The 16,858-nt window shown below is 42.6% G+C and overlaps 1 protein-coding gene across 2 annotated transcripts in view; it reads right to left on the reverse strand.

Moving 5' to 3' along the window:
• Nucleotides 1–16,858, reverse strand: part of USF3 (upstream transcription factor family member 3) — a 63,295-nt gene that overhangs the window by 15,108 nt on the left and 31,329 nt on the right. For both annotated transcript variants that reach the window (XM_075000854.1, XM_075000865.1), the window contains 2 exons: nt 14,636–14,718; nt 1,777–1,873 (listed from right to left, as the gene is read on the reverse strand). In XM_075000854.1, coding sequence (XP_074856955.1) covers nt 1,777–1,873; nt 14,636–14,718 — 180 coding nt within the window. The remainder of the gene's footprint in view (nt 1–1,776; nt 1,874–14,635; nt 14,719–16,858) is intronic.

A 16,858-nucleotide genomic window follows, 5' to 3' on the forward strand; every position in this document is an offset into this window, starting at 1 on the left:
GTCAAATACAGAAATAAATAACTTCTCTGCTCTTACTCACCATGTTAATTTTATAATTTTGTAGTTTTCAATCAAAATGTCATGTGGTACAAAATCAAATGGCTTACAGAAATATCAGTACAGGATAAACCTGGTTATCCAGAACTCAGATAACCAGCACATTCAGTTAAACTGATAGGCTGGGGCTGGTTGCCGTAGGGCCAGCTGCCCAATGGGGTCCAGCTGCCACAGTAGCGACAAGTGTTGTGGTGTGATGTAGAGAAGGGCTGGCTGCCCACTGCCCTGAGGTGGGAACACAAAAGTGGGGACAATCGTGTGCTGCCTAACTGGGGGAGCAGTGTAGGGCCACTCCAACAACATTTTATCATCTGGCATCCCAGGTTCCCTGGGGATGTTGGATAACCAAGCTTGTACTGTATGTTATATCAGTACTAAGATTTTATCAAATAAACCTGTAATCTCATCCAAAAATGATATTAAGTTAATTTTTTGGGATCAATTATCCATAAATCCATGTTGATGGGCATTATTACACTACTTTCCTTTAATTCTTTATTAATCAAGTCCCATATTACCTGTTCCACTTTTTTGCCTGGGATCAGAGTCAGACTGAGAAACATATGACTACACAAGTCACCCCATTTTCCTATTTTAAAGATTTGCACAACATTATCTTTCTCTGGACTGTTTACCCTGGTCTCCTTAACTGCAGGCAACAGATGTCAGGGAAGCCAAACTAAAACAACTCCAAACGGAATCTGCAGAAATTATTGCATTAATTGTAAACTTGTCAATGACAATAAATTATGATGTGGATGCTTCAATTTGCCATACCAGTACAACCCCAAGATGTGCATGCTCAAGTTGCACAATTCTCAGGCTAATGTCACTGAGTGGCAGGGAGCTGGCACCTGGCTGCCCATCACTTAGGGAAGTCTGGAAACTGACCAGCTACTGCGCTGGTCAGTTTCCCAGCTCCTGTCATGAGTGGTGACAGTCAGGCTCCTGCCCCTAACAGGAACGGTTTCCTCACTCATGTCAGGGTTGGCAGCTTCCCTGCTCCTGTCAGGGGTGGCGAGAGTCAGGCTGCCAGCCCTGACAGGAGCAGTTTCACAGCTCCTGTCAGGGGTGGCACCCTGACTCTTGCCTGCTGCCTCTAACAGGAGCTGGGAAACTGACTAGGGCAGCAACAAGGGTCAGCTTCTCCTCTCCTGTGAGCAGGGACAGCCCTGGGCTAGGCTCTTGGTTGCCCACCACTCACAGGAGACAGGAAACTGAGCAGCGCTGACTTTGACTTAGGTGGGGTTGTGCAAGAATGTAATCTCTGTGTAAGTTGGGGGTCTACTGTACTTAAATGCAAGTATGTATAGTATCACATATATCTCAGCACTCTTGTTTGCAAACGTAAGCAACCATTTCTCTTCTCTACCCTATAAAACTCTTGAGATTCCCCAGTTTGTTGATCCCTATGGAGAAAAGAACTGCTAGTCTCATTAGCCAAGAAGGCTAGGAATGAAATGCATAAAGAACACAATGAATTCGTTAACACTCTAAGCAAGAAGTTGCCTTGTAGCAATAAGAAAGAACATGGCATGGGAACAAAGGTGTCATCATATTGCTATGCTACATACTCCCTGGATTAATGAGGAGAGAAAAGGGTTAATACACTGTTGTGGGAGAAAAACAGCAATGATCTCATACAGCACACTCAGTGATGTATTAGCATGCAGAAAAAGAAAGGAAAATTCAAGAACCTTCATAACCTTTCACATTTACCTTGCTCATTGTTCCCGCCATTCAAGAGAAGTTCATCATTCTGCCTTTTCATTTCTGTGATATATTTAAAGGCCTGATCCAGGATCATGTTCTTACTCTATAAAAGAATGTGTGTATAATTAGGGAAAAGATTTACCAATGAAGCTTATAAAAATCAAAAGCGGACCTAGTAATGACAAGTCAGTACATGTTATTTTTCAAACCTGGGATTTCAGCTGCTGTGTTCATTTTAAGGATGTGCCAAACTTGCCTGACATTGTTAACTATTTCCTTCATATTTTTCATACAAAAAGACTGGTTGTTTTCTCTACCCTAAGTGCAGTTCTTTGAAATGAGCATCCAAGTGGCTTTCTCTTCTGATGACATGCAACCCATTCACTGATACGAAATTCTTTTTGGTTAGCAGTGTCCATTGGGTCCATAACTGCACCAGCAATATTCTTGTACCCTGCCACTCCAGGGAATAAAAAGCAGAAGGGGCACTCCTCAGTTTCTCCACTGATACGAAAACCTATTGTTATGGGACTCTGTAGAAGCAAGGAAGAAAAATGGGTCATGGAATACAAATGAACTACACATCTTGGAAAACTTGTGTTTCTGTAAAGTAAAGTAATTGTTTTTAGAGTGATTGTCCACATGGATTCCAGCTGTTGGGGCTAGCAAGTTGTGATTCTCATAGTTAGAAGGTGGGTGCGTGAAGTCCTCTTTAAATAGGAGTTTCAGGACAACTCTGTCACTGTGGCCACCTGATCTTGAAGCCTCAACAAAAGAACATTATTGCATAAAAATATGGCATGATCCCCATGTGGCCACCTGGAATATTTCTGAAATACAAGTGCATATCTGAGAAGAAGCAGAAGCTGTCTAAACCCAGATGAACTGATCACTGAAGGACATAAAAGTTAAATTTCCATTTAGAGAATTTTTTTTACTCATAACAGGTTCACCTTTAACCCTGTTTCCAAAGGCTGAAAGGAACATGGTAGAGCTCCTGAAGTATTTTATACTATGTCCAGGTTTTACGAAAGAGCCCTGATCACGCCAAGCAAACATGAGAGGGTTCCCTGAAATGGAAGGAGGAAGAAGGGTGGAAGGTAAGAAGGGACTTGAATGGGATGGAAACCTTCATTTATAATTCCTTAGGACTTGCTGCTCTGACATTATACTGATCCAAGCCTCCCAAAAATAATAATAAAAAAAGGTGATACTTGTTATCTACTGGGTTGTTGGCAGCAAGGGCTAGAGATCAAGGCAAAAAGTCAGCCTACCACTTAGAGTATCCAGAGTGGATGAAATCCATGAAATGAGCTGAGGGTCAGTACCAAAGGGCAGAAACAAGATGCCAAAGCTGGTGGAGGTAGGTAAACCAGATTCATCTGTCAGAGGTGGGGCCAGAGATCAGAAGCAGAATGTCAGTATCAGAAGGACATCTGGAGTTATAACCCAGACGCACACCTGATAACCAAATCCAGAGGGGAGCAGAGCAGGATCAGGCACTGGAGCAAGAGCAAGCGTTGCTGCAGACATGGTATACACAGAGAAGCCACTGATCTGCTGTAGGAGACAGGCTTATAAGCCAGTTGGGGCTTCTGGGCACTCAACGTTGCAAGGCAGTACACTTGGGCTCTTTTGTTGTTTAGCAGCACGGTTAGTCAGGGAGCAACTCAGCAGCTATTCCTTGCTGGTCTCTGACTGCATCAATGCTGAGAGGGTTGTGATCAGCTGCCTTTAGTGGCATTTAACCTGCGGTGAGGAAGATACTGAATCTGTAGCAGAAGATGACATATAAGACCTCTGTTATAGTCTCTACAGGCTATAACAATAAGAGCTAGAGGTCTTCTGTTTGGCAAAACTTCAGGAATCTATCCTGCTTTCTCCTAGGGGTTGATGAGTATGCCTAGTGGGCATAAAGTGGCTCTCAAATCCCGTAATGAAGGACTTCTTCAGTTTGCACATTAAATAGTTCTCAGCCTTTGAGACCCTCAATGGTTATTTGTATCTCCTTGGGTTGTCAGGAAGAAGACTGGAGCCATGAAACCCTGTGCATTGTCATCGAAGTGGCCAATGACTATGGCACAGTGTCAGAAGCCTCTAGACTAGCCTGAAAAGATGTTTCTACCCCAAACTTTCCTTCAGAAATCCAAGAAATTGACTCCTCCCTGTGGAAGGTGCTCTATGAATTTTAATACCTCATCCTTGATCAAAGTGTCACATTTTGACAGAAACGCCTAACAATTCAAACTATGCATATGGACACTAACAAAGGAGTACTCCTTTCTGCCAAACATGGCAGGATTTTTAAAGTCCATTGGGCTTGAAATTGACATTAGAGGTAGTCCTGATGTTTTGGTCCGTAGTGTACTACTGCCACTACCCTTAATCCCAGGACTGGGTGCTTGTAGAAATTTTCAGATCTCTTTGAAGGAACTTGATTACATCTGTCATTGTTCTTGGATGTGGGTGCCAAGAGTGCTAGGGACAGCCACAGAACCACAGACAGTTCCAAAACCCCCTCACTGATAGCCATAGCAAACTTGCCAGGCATTGAGGAGTGCAGAATATCCAGTAATTTGTGGACCCTTTCTTTTTTTTTTTTGGGCACTTATTTCCCTTGGAATCTCCCAAATGTCTGCCATCTGAGCCATGAGACCTACTGCTGAGGGACAGGAGCAGAGGGGGAAACAGGACAATCATCTATCTTATTTTGCTAGATATCAAAGAAAATGACTTATATCTATATTTGTCTTGGGAGCGATGTTCCTTTCTACCCCTTTCTGCTGATGGGATGGAGGAGTAGTCAAGGGGTTTAGTCCCTTCAGTGAACAATGAGCCCAAGAACTCAATGTAAGGATGCAGCTAACATGAGCTCTATCCAAAAGTAACCAGTTGGACATAGTGGGATCTTCTGACTAGGCTCTGAAGAGGTTCTTGTCAATCATGACAGTATAAAAGAACTCGAAGAAGGCCGCCTTCACTTTCTGTGTCCTCTTCGAGAAGTGACAGATTCCGCATTTGTCAGAGATGTGTTCCTCACACCAAGGCAAGAGAGGCACCTAGAGCAGGACAGTAGCCTTGAAAAGAGAAAGTGTTAAATGCCAGGGATTTAGTTTCAACCACAGTACCTAGGGTCCCTGTACCAGAGATATCCATAAACTATTAAGAAAAAAAAAGTATTTTGTTTGGGGGTTTCTTTGTTTGCTTGCCAACAGGCATTAAAGAAAAGTCCCAGTAACAATACTAATGACAGTATTACTGACTAGAGATTGCATGGTGCACAGAATAGGTAGACATTGCATGTATCCATCTCACTGCCATGGATGGTAAGAAGGAACTGGAAGTTCATTGGGTCCACTCAGCCCTTTATGACCTTTGGCATGGGGATACAAGGACACAGAGGGCATAAGTGCATCCCAAAAATGGACGCTGCTAGCCAAAAATAATCCAATCCTGTGTGTATGAGGGCACATGTGCACCAGGAGTGGAATCCATAGGTACAAATTACTTTAAAAGCAGCACTAATAATTTTGCTGTGAACAAACTAAAACAGCAATGAAAACGGCCAAGATCAGATGCTAGGTCTCAAATCTTTACACTACAATGTTTTTATGTTTCCTGAATTACATTTGAAGTTTCACACTTTCTTATGCTACCACCCTGCATGGATATAGTGTTCTGTAGTAAAACAGACTGGCAAAGAGAAGTGGCTATGCTCTACTAGTAGAGCTCTTTAAATCCAGACTGGAGTCTTTTTATAAAAGGATATGCTATCATATATTTCAACTGAAGTTATTGGGCTTTGTAGCATTTGGATTAAATAACAAAGAAAATTCCCTACCAAATCAAAAGTCAGTGTATGAAAATGGGGCCTGTATTAAGCAGGGTATCAGACTAGATGATCATAATTGTCACTTCAGGCATTAACATTATTAATCTGATCACTGAAAAATGCTTTAAAAAAGAATTAGGCCTCTTAACACTCAATTAGGGAGATATTTTCCCTATTTTATCCATGGAGAAACTGAAGTACAGAAATGAGGAAGAGATCTGCCTCGTGTCACACACAGTCAGTGGCTGAGCAAGGATTAGAACCCAGGACTCTTGAATCCCAGTCTCCTGCTCTAATGGACAGATCATTTCCGGCATTCAAATTGGGAGATGAAAGTGAAAGGGAAAAGAAGGGCAGTTTGATCAGCTCCCATTCTCAGAACAAACAGTTCTACAGTATTCCATTTTATCTTTCATCAGAATCATGTTTCTCAGTCAAACATCATAGATTCAAACTTTTGACACACCGGCAGTGAGGAACAGAGAGAGGAAATCATCATACAGAGAAACAAAGAAGAGATAAACAAAGCACAGAGCACACCCCCACTCAGGCCAGAAGAGCTTCTGGTGGATCAAAATTCTTCTATCCCTGACAGAAGCACAGAGGTTAGACACAGAAAAGAACTCTTAGCTCAAGCATATCAAATATGAGTTATTCGCAGCCCGCAATAGCTCAGTGGTTTGAGCATTAGCCTGTTAAACCCAAGGTTGTGAGCTCAATCGTTGAGGGGGGCCAACTGAGGGGGCCGTTTAGGGATCTGACGCAACTAAATTTAAAAAAAACATCTGTCCGGAATGGTGATAGGTCCTGCTGTAAGGGCAGGAGACTGGACTCAATGACCTCTGAAGGTACCTTACAGCTCTATGAGACAGGCGTATCTCCTCCAAAAAAACCCAAATCACCTCTCTCACTACTGGTAACTGAGGACACCTATGACCCGCCCTCTCCCAAACTGCGCATGTGTCGCTACAATGGGCAAGGCAGAGACTTAGATCTAAAACACGTAACTGATGACGATGAGCTCATTAACTTCACCTCTTCCAGTGCAGCCAGCACTCCGTGCCCATGGTCCAAGCGTACATGTGAATGAACATGTGTATTCTGCGTGTGGTGACCTGGTGCAGCAGGATACAGTTACACGTGCACAGTCTCTCTCACCTCCCAGGGTGGGACAGCTGCACGGTGGGGAGGCTTTGCCCGACTGAGCTGCACACTTCATGCCACCTGTCTGCGCTCCAGGCCCTGCAGTGCTGAGTGCGGCGCAGCAGCGGTTGCCCAAAGCGGAGGCACAGACATTTCAGCTGGGCTTAGGCCAGAGCTGCTCTTTGGGTGGCCTGGTTAGCACCCATCTCCCTGCCAGGGCAATGTAAGTGTCCCTGGGACGTTGGGCCGGGGGCTCCCCTCCTTTCATCTGCAGTTTCTGCTCCATTCTGCCCTTGGTCCTGCCCTACTCCATCCATAGTCAGTCCCACTGTGCCTCCCCGCCAACCTCAACCAGTTTACTCCTTTGCCTCCCCACCTCCGACCCCTCAGAGCAGAGAGACGTTCTCCTTCCCTCCCCGCCCTCTTCTCCCTAAGCCCTGCTTGGGGCTGCAACTGGGTGCTGGGCATTCCTCTGCCTACCCTGCGAGCCTGCTAGGAGTGAGTTGGGGAAAGGGGCACCCATTTTTTAGGCCCCCCAATTGGCTGGGGCCCCTGGGTACCTTAAATGTATACCTAATACATAATCTCTAATAATAAATAATTTTTCCTTTCTGATAGAAGTACATTTTCTTTGGTGGCCCTGAAAGCTATCAGTTTTCATCGTGGTCCTCAGTGGGCTTTGAGTTTGATATGCCTGTCTTAGATCACCCTCATCTCTCTCTCATGGCCAGTGCAAATTTTTCTCCATTGCACATTTTCTGATAATAAGGAGTCAAAGTCCCAGATGATTCACTTTCCATCCCTTCTACTAGAAGCAGTAAAGTAGCACTTTAAAGAATAACAAAATAATTTATTAGGTGAACTTTTGTGGGACAGACCCACTTCTCCCACGGAAGCTCACCTAATATTCTGTTAGTCTTTAAAGTGCTACTTTACTACTTTTTTGTTTTGATAGTAGATAGACAAGCATGGCTTTCTCTCTGTTACTATTCTACTAGAAGATTATTTCTTGGCTTGTATCCTCTCAGTGTCTGCTATTTCTCCTCACAGTCAGCCTCTATTTCCCTTTCAATACAATCTCCTAGTAATACATGTCACACTCCATAATTCTTCCCCCTTCACTGTTTTTGTGTCTCACCTTGAATTGTCACTTAGCCAAGCTAGACACACTTCTTAATCTTCTCCTTCTCAATCAGTTGCTCCAGTCCCTGATCATTATTGCTGCTCTCCTCCAAACTCAGCAAGTTGTCAACATCTTTCTAGTAATGCAGTGCCAAAAATTGGATGTAATATTCTAAGAATGGCTGCAACAAGAACATATAGACTGGGACTACTACTCCCTGCTGCATCACATGATGTGTTGGTATATGCAGCCAATAAGTTTATTAATATTTTTGTAGCCACATCACTTTGCAGATGAAGGGCTATTTTGTTACCTCTATACTTGGAGCATCCCTACTTTTTAGGTTTCTTTCTCTCCCACTGAGCATAAGTGTTCTGCACTCTTCTTCCCTAGTTGAACATGAAATATACAGCAATCAGGATTCCCTTTGCCTAGAAAAACTTGGGGAGAATTTTGGTTTAAATGAAAGAATTGGGAATTCAGACCAGTTTTGAGAACCTAGTAATTAGTTCAAGGGTGAAAAACCATAGAATATCCAAATGCTCCCCAAATCTAAAGGGAAAAAGACAATCTTAACGATGAGGCTAAATAACTGAACCATTTCCCTGTAATTCTCTGCAAGACATCATGTTGTCTTTTCAACTAAGGTCACAAGGTTTCATCATTGGCAATGATCCTTCCCCACAGCACACTCAGTTTTTCCTGGGATAAATGCTTTTAACGCATATGCTGCCAGATTCCGATGCCAAAGGCCATCACCATAGGATCCGAATGCCAAGCAGTTCCAGTAGCTGGACATCTAGATATTCTTAACCAATTGATGGACCTCTATACACAATCTCCACTATGCTGTGCATCTGTTAGAACAAAGAAACTCAAATGGGAAAATTATTAAGAGGGACTGAATCTGCTCTCACAATTCAGGGAGTGAATAAAAAGGGATCTGACAAAGTCTTCCCACCTTGCAAGTTACATTTATTCTACCCACTAAGTTTTCAGAAGTGTACACAAAAATGTTTCCCACTTTCTCACACTCACATAACTCCATTGATTTCCCATTCATATTAGGATCTGGTTGAAAACCACCTTTTTTTTTTTTTTTAAATACATCCTTCCAGGTGCTTCTCTAGCTAACCTCATGGACCTTGTCCATTTCCACTTCTTTCCCTGCCCCCTCTCTGTCTGGTCTCTTCTCTGGCTGCAGCTGTTGGGAGAAGAAGTTACTCTCCTTAGAGTAACTTGAGTTCTTCTAGATGTATTGTCCATATGGGAGCTCAGCTGTAGGCTGTCCATCTGCTCTGGATCAGAGACTGTAAAACATCACTGCAAGCCCCTGCCTGTATGGAGCAGTGATTTGTGCTCTGAACAAGAGCATAAAAGGAGGTGCGAGATCACCACACCTGTTCCTTCTCAACTGTGAAGTTGAAACTCCTCAGTAGAGGGGAAGGAAGGCGGGAGATGAAGCATCCATAGAGACAAAGAACTCAAGTTACTACAAAATAGGTACCCTCCTCCTCTTCAAGAATATGTTCCAATAGGCAATCCACCATAAAAGACTCATAAGCTACTAAAATGAATGAGGAGGTAGGCGCTGAGGAGGTAAGTTAGTTCAGGACAGTTCAAAGAATTGAATCACTAATGAAGCAGTCATCTCAGAACACAGGTTAGATGGTGCAATGCTGGAAAATATATGGAGCAAAGACCAAGTAGCAGTCCTTCACATTTCTCCTATGGGACAACTTTCAGTAAAAATTATAGATGTTGACTGAGCTTTAATGGAATGAAATATGAGGGGGGGGGTTCAACCCAGCATTTTCATAGCAGCTCAAAACACATCCCACAGCCAGTCTGTCTGTGCAAACTGGATGGCTTTTCTTCTCACCTAAAACTGATATAATTAACCTGGGAGAGGACCAGAATGGTTTACTCCTGTCCAAATAGAAAGCAAGGACCATTCTGACATCAAATGAACGAAGACTTGATGCTTCTCTGGAGGCATGATTATTGGGTAGAAAACTGGTTGGCAAACCTCCTGGTTAAAAGTTATATTCCAATGAAACCTTTGGGAGGAAATGAGAATGGGGACAAAGTATAACTTTGTAAAAGGTGGGTCCTATGGTGGGTCCACCAGGAGCGCTCTCAGCTTCCCAATTCATCTTGCTGATGTGACAATTGGGAACAAAGATCTGAGGGAAAGGTGCAGGAGGGAACAGGCCACCGTTCATTTGAAAAATTCCTTAAGGTGTTAAATCTGGGCTGAGGTGCCACTCATGGGGGCAGATGTTAAACAGGGAGAAACCTAGCTGTATAGCCCCTGGTGAAATCTGGTTGCTATAAGGTGGACCAAAACTGAGAGGCCCTGGATGGCTGAGTAGAGGACTGTGAAGGAGGCCAGATATACTTGACAGAGCTCACTGAGGAAGCCCTTTTTGAAGGTTCTAATTGGTAGTCCGAGATCTTAGAAAGAGGCATTTCTGAGGCTTCAGAAGAAGAGAGGGAGCACCAGGACAGAAAGTGTTTCCACTTTTGGAGTTAGTCTTGTGAGTTCTGAGCTTTCTGTGAAATAAGAGAAGTGACTGAAGTCTATCCAAAGAGGATAACCACAAGCTTGAGAACCACTGAGGACCCAGCCCCTCAGATTCAGGGAGAAGGAGTTGGGACAGATGAGGGTCTTTGGTGATAGGAAGTCTGAGGGACAAGCCAATGAGAGGTAGGGAGGTTTGAGTATTTGGCCAAGCAGGTGCTATGAAAAACAGTTCTCACTCCTTGTCAAAAGATCCTGAGAAACAGCAGTATTGATGGATAAGCATACAGATTATGGGGCCATAGCGGTATCTCAGCAGCCCCATTTCAGGAGAGAGACACAACTGTGAGAACCTGTACTTCTACGTCCACCCCCCCACACTTTAAAAAAAAAAAAAAGATAAATTCTGTACAAAGTATTCCTTGTGAAGTATTGTTTGAAAATTCATAATTTACTGACCATTAGTCTAGTAAAATGTGTGGCAACAGTGTACATAAAATTTAAAAATACTCTTTAAAAAAGACGTGAGATCCAACTGTGGAAACAATTTCAGATCAATTCCCCAGACACAAGAAGATTAGCCAGTATCTCAGCCAGGTGTTATAATCAAATGGACTAACACCAGTTAAGCAGCCATTCTTTGGCAGAAAGAAGGGGGTGAGCAAGATCTTCAAATATTGGCAATGCAACAGCTGGGATGCCCTTCAAGTGGTTTGGTATCAGCTAAAATGCCTTTTTATTGCTGACACAAGTCACCAGTGACTACAATACCGATCTGGAATCTTTGAGTATGTGGACAGAGTTAGTCCTTGTTTTTAGGGAGATTTTCCAGGGTATAGTGAACTTCTCTTGGAAGGCCTAAGGCCTTGAAAGAGTAGATTCTTCTCATGACCATTGTCATGGCCATGCTCCTGGGAACTGTCACAGATGTCTAGAACAGCTTCTGGGGAGGTTTTCAGAATCAAGTGTCCTTCAATGACAATAACCTGAAAGTGATCTTTCTGGTCCTGTGGCAAGCATTAAATAAAAAACATACACATTTCAAGCTGCAGTGTCATTCAGTGTAGGGGAAAGACACGTAACATGTCAAACCAGGGCTGAGCAAACTTTTTATGTGGGGCCCCACTTTTCAACCCTGCAGTTGGCAGGCTCCCTCCTCGCACCTGTCTAATGTAATTCAAACCAATGCAAATTTTGGTTATGTTCATATGGAAAAATCCCCTTTTGGCCTGTGTCAGAAAATAAGTATGTAGAATGTAAAAACTTTATTAATCGGTATATAAGTGTGAACACACACACACACACACACACACAGTAAGTTACAGATTTCAACGTTTTTAGTAAGATAGATGAGCCTGAGACCCAGCAGCCAATTGTGCTCCACCCCCTTATGAAACTTTATGCCCTTCATTGCTCACGCGTCTTAAACCCTGGGGAGAGCGGAGAGGCCTCTATGCATAACAAACTGTATGCCAACACTGCCAAATGATCCATGGTGAGGGTAAGAAACTCCTCTGCCTCCTCTACCAAGACAACACTGTAGATACCATATAAAATAAATAATGAAAAGAAACTACTAAAACAAATAAGAAAGTAAAGAGGAAGCGGTGCTAGTCTATACACTATCAAAACAAAAAGCAGTCAAGTAGCACTTTAAAGACTAGCAAAATGGTTTATTAGGTGAGCTTTCGTGGGACAGACCCACTTCTTCAGACCAGAACAGACTCAATATTTAAGGCACAGAGAACCAAAAACAGTAAGCAAGGAGGACAAATCAGAGAAAAATAATCAAGGTGAGCAAATCAGAGAGTGGAGCGGTGGGGGGGAAGGTCAAGAATTAGATTGAGCCAAGTATGCAGACAAGCCCCTATAGTGACTCAGAAAGTTCCCATCACGATTTAAAACATGTTTAAATGTGTTCGGCACATTAACACATGGTTTAAATCGTGATGGGAACTTTCTAAGTCACTATAGGGGCTTGTCTGCATACTTGGCTCAATCTAATTCTTGACCTCCCCCCGCACCCCTCCACTCTCTGGTTTGCTCACCTTGATTATCTCTCTCTGATTTGTCCTCCTTGCTTACTGTTTTTGGTTCTCTGTGCCTTAAATATTGAGTCTGTTCTGGTGTGGCTATGGTCTGAAGAAGTGGGTCTGTCCCACGAAAGCTCACCTAATAAACCATTTTGCTAGTCTTTAAAGTGCTACTTGACTGCTTTTTGTTTTAAATAAGATAAAGCATTCACAAAGTGAAGGCAGGAAGTGGAATGCAACACAGAAGAACTCTCCATGCTAAGTGGGAACCAGCTGAAAAAGAAGTTGAATGGTGGTAGACTTGCATCTCTCCATATGCCTTTGTTTGGAGCATGAGGTGTTGCTCTGCATAGACACAGGCCTGGTCACATTATTTTGCAGTCTCTGGGAGTACAAAGGCATGTACACATTGTACAGTGCAGCATGACCAACGTACCATAAGCACATGTACAAGAGCCTTCTCTGTAGCCTGTGCCACCTTGAAAAGCCTCGTCCTATATTTCAATCTACATAATTTCATATCTTGCACACTTTTCCCCCCCACACATAGACCTCACTTCCCATTACCTTTATTAGCATGTCAAGGCTGTTTTCCACTCTGACACTTCTAGTGCAGAAGGTGGGGGCCCACAAGAGGCCTTAAAAATTCCTTGCTTCTATTGGCTTCTGCTTAAAAGCTTCCAAACTCACATATTCTCTGACCTGAGAAGTAGGTGCCACCACCCAAGTGAGAAAACCCCTCTTTAGAATACAGGAAGACACAACTGGGAGGTCTCCCTGGGGGGCTACCCCAAGCTCTTAACCCTCCCTTAGGAGAGAGCTTGACACAAAGTGGAAGAAATTAAGCTGCAATCTGATAGCTGACCTTTTCAGTCTTAGGCATGCATACACACAGACTCTTCTCTAGGACACAGGAATCAAACCATTGCCTTAAAAAAAGGCGATTTATTAACAAAACAAAAGATTCACTTGATAAATCATACTTGGTTGCCAGGTGTTACATAGCAACATAAAAAGGTACATTAAAGCACAGAGAATTACTTCCTTGGGATTCAGTTTAAAAATTACAGGGGGGTACAGCAGCCAGCCTGAGAAGTACAGCACCAAATCCAAAATCAGAAAATAACCTGATCGCATCTGACTAAACATTTCCTTTCTACTTACACATCATTATGTTCAAATTTCTTTGAGGCCTGGATATTTACTGAATTCTCCAAGCCTTCTCAGGCTAAAACCATTTCTGTCTCTCCCTCACTCCAGCCACACTAAAGAAATACACCTTTGGCAGATAACTGCTTCAATTAAAAAAAAACAAAACCACACACACCTCTCTTCCCGTTGGTTCACCTGGCTGTTTGCCAACAGAGAACCCACTCTCCGTGGGTTTAACCCTTTACAGGCATTCATTCATGACAACACAGTGAACTGTTCATGACCATTTAAGTAAAGTACTACAAAAAACATACAAAATTGTATTTGCATTGTATGGCAGCTTACTTAGTGAAGACAGGAAAGAGGAAGGCATGAGAAAGAAGAGTCAATGAAAACACTCCTCCCTCACAGGTCTATAAATTTCTTTACTTATGCAAGACAGAATAAACTTAATAGTGTCCCCACCTAGACCTTGTGGGAATTGTGAATCAGATCCTAGGTACAACCAGGCTGATCAGAAGAGTAAGGGCAAGAAAAACAGGTGCCAAAGTTACAATGTGTAAACTACGGAAAAAAACAAAACAACCTTTCCGCAGATGTTTCTACACAGCCTGCTAACACATTCTCACACCCCTTGAATTCGCATTGTCAATGCAAGGTCACTACAGCTAGCTGAGCAAATTCTTTTTGAAATTATCTGCTCCAAAGAGTAGACTACATAAACTAGGCCATCTGATGGAGGAGAATGCCTTTCATGTGTGAAGCCCAGACCACTCCCATTTCCTCCACAGTGATACCAAATTCCCAGTAAGCTGGGAGATTCATGCTTCAAAGAGATGTATTCATAATACCCAATAATTTCCAAGGGCATTTCCATCAAAGATAACTTTACAAATAGGATTTTCATCCAGGCTTCTGTGACTGTATCAAAGCCCATTGTGCCTCCTGAATAAAAAGACTGAAGTAAGATGTATCCATATGTATTTACAACTGCTAAGAACCAAATTAAATGAGCACCATGCAGAAAACGGCTGTGCACATTTAAGATGTCCAATTACCTGCTTAAGTGCCGGGGAGCACGGAATGAGCTCTCCAATTCGGTTTATCCCAGCATTGATCTTCTTCTTCCGATGTCTCTCCACTAAGTAAAAAATACAAAGCTTTGTCACTGGGGTACTCAGAACAACACTGCAACTGCACACCTGACACCCATGTGCACTCTTAAATATATTACTTTATGCTTGTCACAGTTTAGTACCAAGAAGTATTCTGGAAACAAAACCAAACCAAACCCTGAACTGTTGAGTTCTCACTCAATGGAGTTTGCGAGCCATGACAGAGAAAGGGATATTTTAAAAGGCGAGGATCATCAGAAACACTCAATGAAAACAATGGCACATCATAAAAAAAAATACTTCATATTTTTATAGTGCTTTTCAGGTGATGAGTTTAAAGACCAAGAAAGTGTTTCAGCATTCTTTAGTAATTATTATTTCCATTTCAGAGATGGACAAACTGATCAGCACAAAAATAAAGCACTAGCTGCAGAGTGGGAATGAAACCTTGGTCTCCCATTCAGGTTCTCAGCCCTTAAAACCAGAAATGTCTGATTTTCAGAGGATGAAGCACCAATTCTATATGTGGTTGGGAGCGGAAGAACAGAGAACACAGTTCAGGCTCTGGGTGTGTGGAGCATCGACCATATGTTTTCACTGTCTTCCAGAAGAGCAGTTACAGTTATTACAGGGTCTAGCTATGGGTGGCAGTGAAGGGCTCACCAAGAAAATATTTTATGAAAATATTTCCACTTTATGGCCCTTATGGGAGAAGAGAAGGCCAAATTAGTTTTAGTCCTCCTGTGATTAATCTCCATTCAATAGCACAATCATGACATCTGTGGTTTAGAATTCACTAAGGGCAGCTATCCAAACTCACAAGACTTTCAAACGTGATCTTTTTAAGGTCTGTTAGCCTCCCCCTCTTCCCAGTGCAATCAGATGTTGCTCATCCACATGGGAACATGTTGAGCAGCTGTTTCTGCAGCCTATTCCAGAGATAACTTTTGATCTGTTACTCAGATCAAAGTTAACAAATGGCATGCAGTTTCTTCCCAGAGTACATAATTTGCTGACATGACACGATCCATGGGTCTTCCAACTGCCAAATCACCAACCAGAATTCACTCATATACCCAAATAGCAGGCCAGCAGGCCTCCATTATGGCAAGGATCAAGAGTTGCTCATGTTTCTTGTAACAGGCCACTTTACAGTGGAGGTGTGAGAGAAGAACAGAAATATGTATGTAGACAGGTTTAGTTACAGATATGCAGATTTACTACAAGTGGGACAATACATTAGTTTTACTACTTTCACTTTAGGTGAGTGCACTCTTTTTTAAACTGCATTTATCATGTCAGCATATCAATAACTATGGACAAACCCACAGAATATTTTTAAAATTTGTATTACAGTAGTGGCTAACAATCTTCTGTCTGGGGCTAAATTATGCAACCCCCTTTCCTCATCCAAAGAAATCCATACAAATGTATAGTAAGAGGCAATACCTGCCTGTAACAGCTTATGATCTAATCAGTGCAGAGAATGAATGGTTGAAAAAAGTATTCTCTCTTACTTTACAGATGTGGAACTGAGCCACAGGGAGTCACTGGCACTAGTTCAGCAGGGTACTTAAGTATGTGCCTAACTTTAAACACACAGTATTTTCATAAGGTACTTTCCTGAACTAAAGCCTAAATGATTTGCCCAAGTTCACACATCACACTTGAGGCAGAGTTGAGCCCTGATCTCCCAAGTCTCAGTCCCATACCTGGACAACAAGACTATCCTTCTCTACGAACAGTAATTGCAAAAAGATCCTCAAAGGGTTTAAAAAAATCCTACAAAGATGAAGAATGAATTACTACAGATTAAAACAGAGTGATCTGAAGAAGTGGGTCTGTCTCACAAAAGCTCATCACCTATTTTTGTTAGTTTTCAGAGTGCTACATGACTGCTTTTTTGTTAAGTTATAGACTAACAAGGCTACCTCTGTTACTAATATTTTTGTGCGGCTTATTGTGACATCCTCCAAGATACAATCTGAAACTGTGGGATAGCTGTGCCCCCTTCTCTCTCCAGCCTGGGTTGCCTTGCCATGCTTTGCTAACAACAAGCTACAGTCACTCAATCAATATTATGCAGGGACAAGCCCAGCTAAGTTGAATGAATGTTCCTCTAGGCTCCCATGAACACATCCTGAGACACTGGTAATTCCCTTCTGC

Source organism: Carettochelys insculpta, chromosome 1, assembly GCF_033958435.1.
Source record: "Carettochelys insculpta isolate YL-2023 chromosome 1, ASM3395843v1, whole genome shotgun sequence".
NCBI classification, from domain to species: Eukaryota; Metazoa; Chordata; order Testudines; family Carettochelyidae; genus Carettochelys; species Carettochelys insculpta.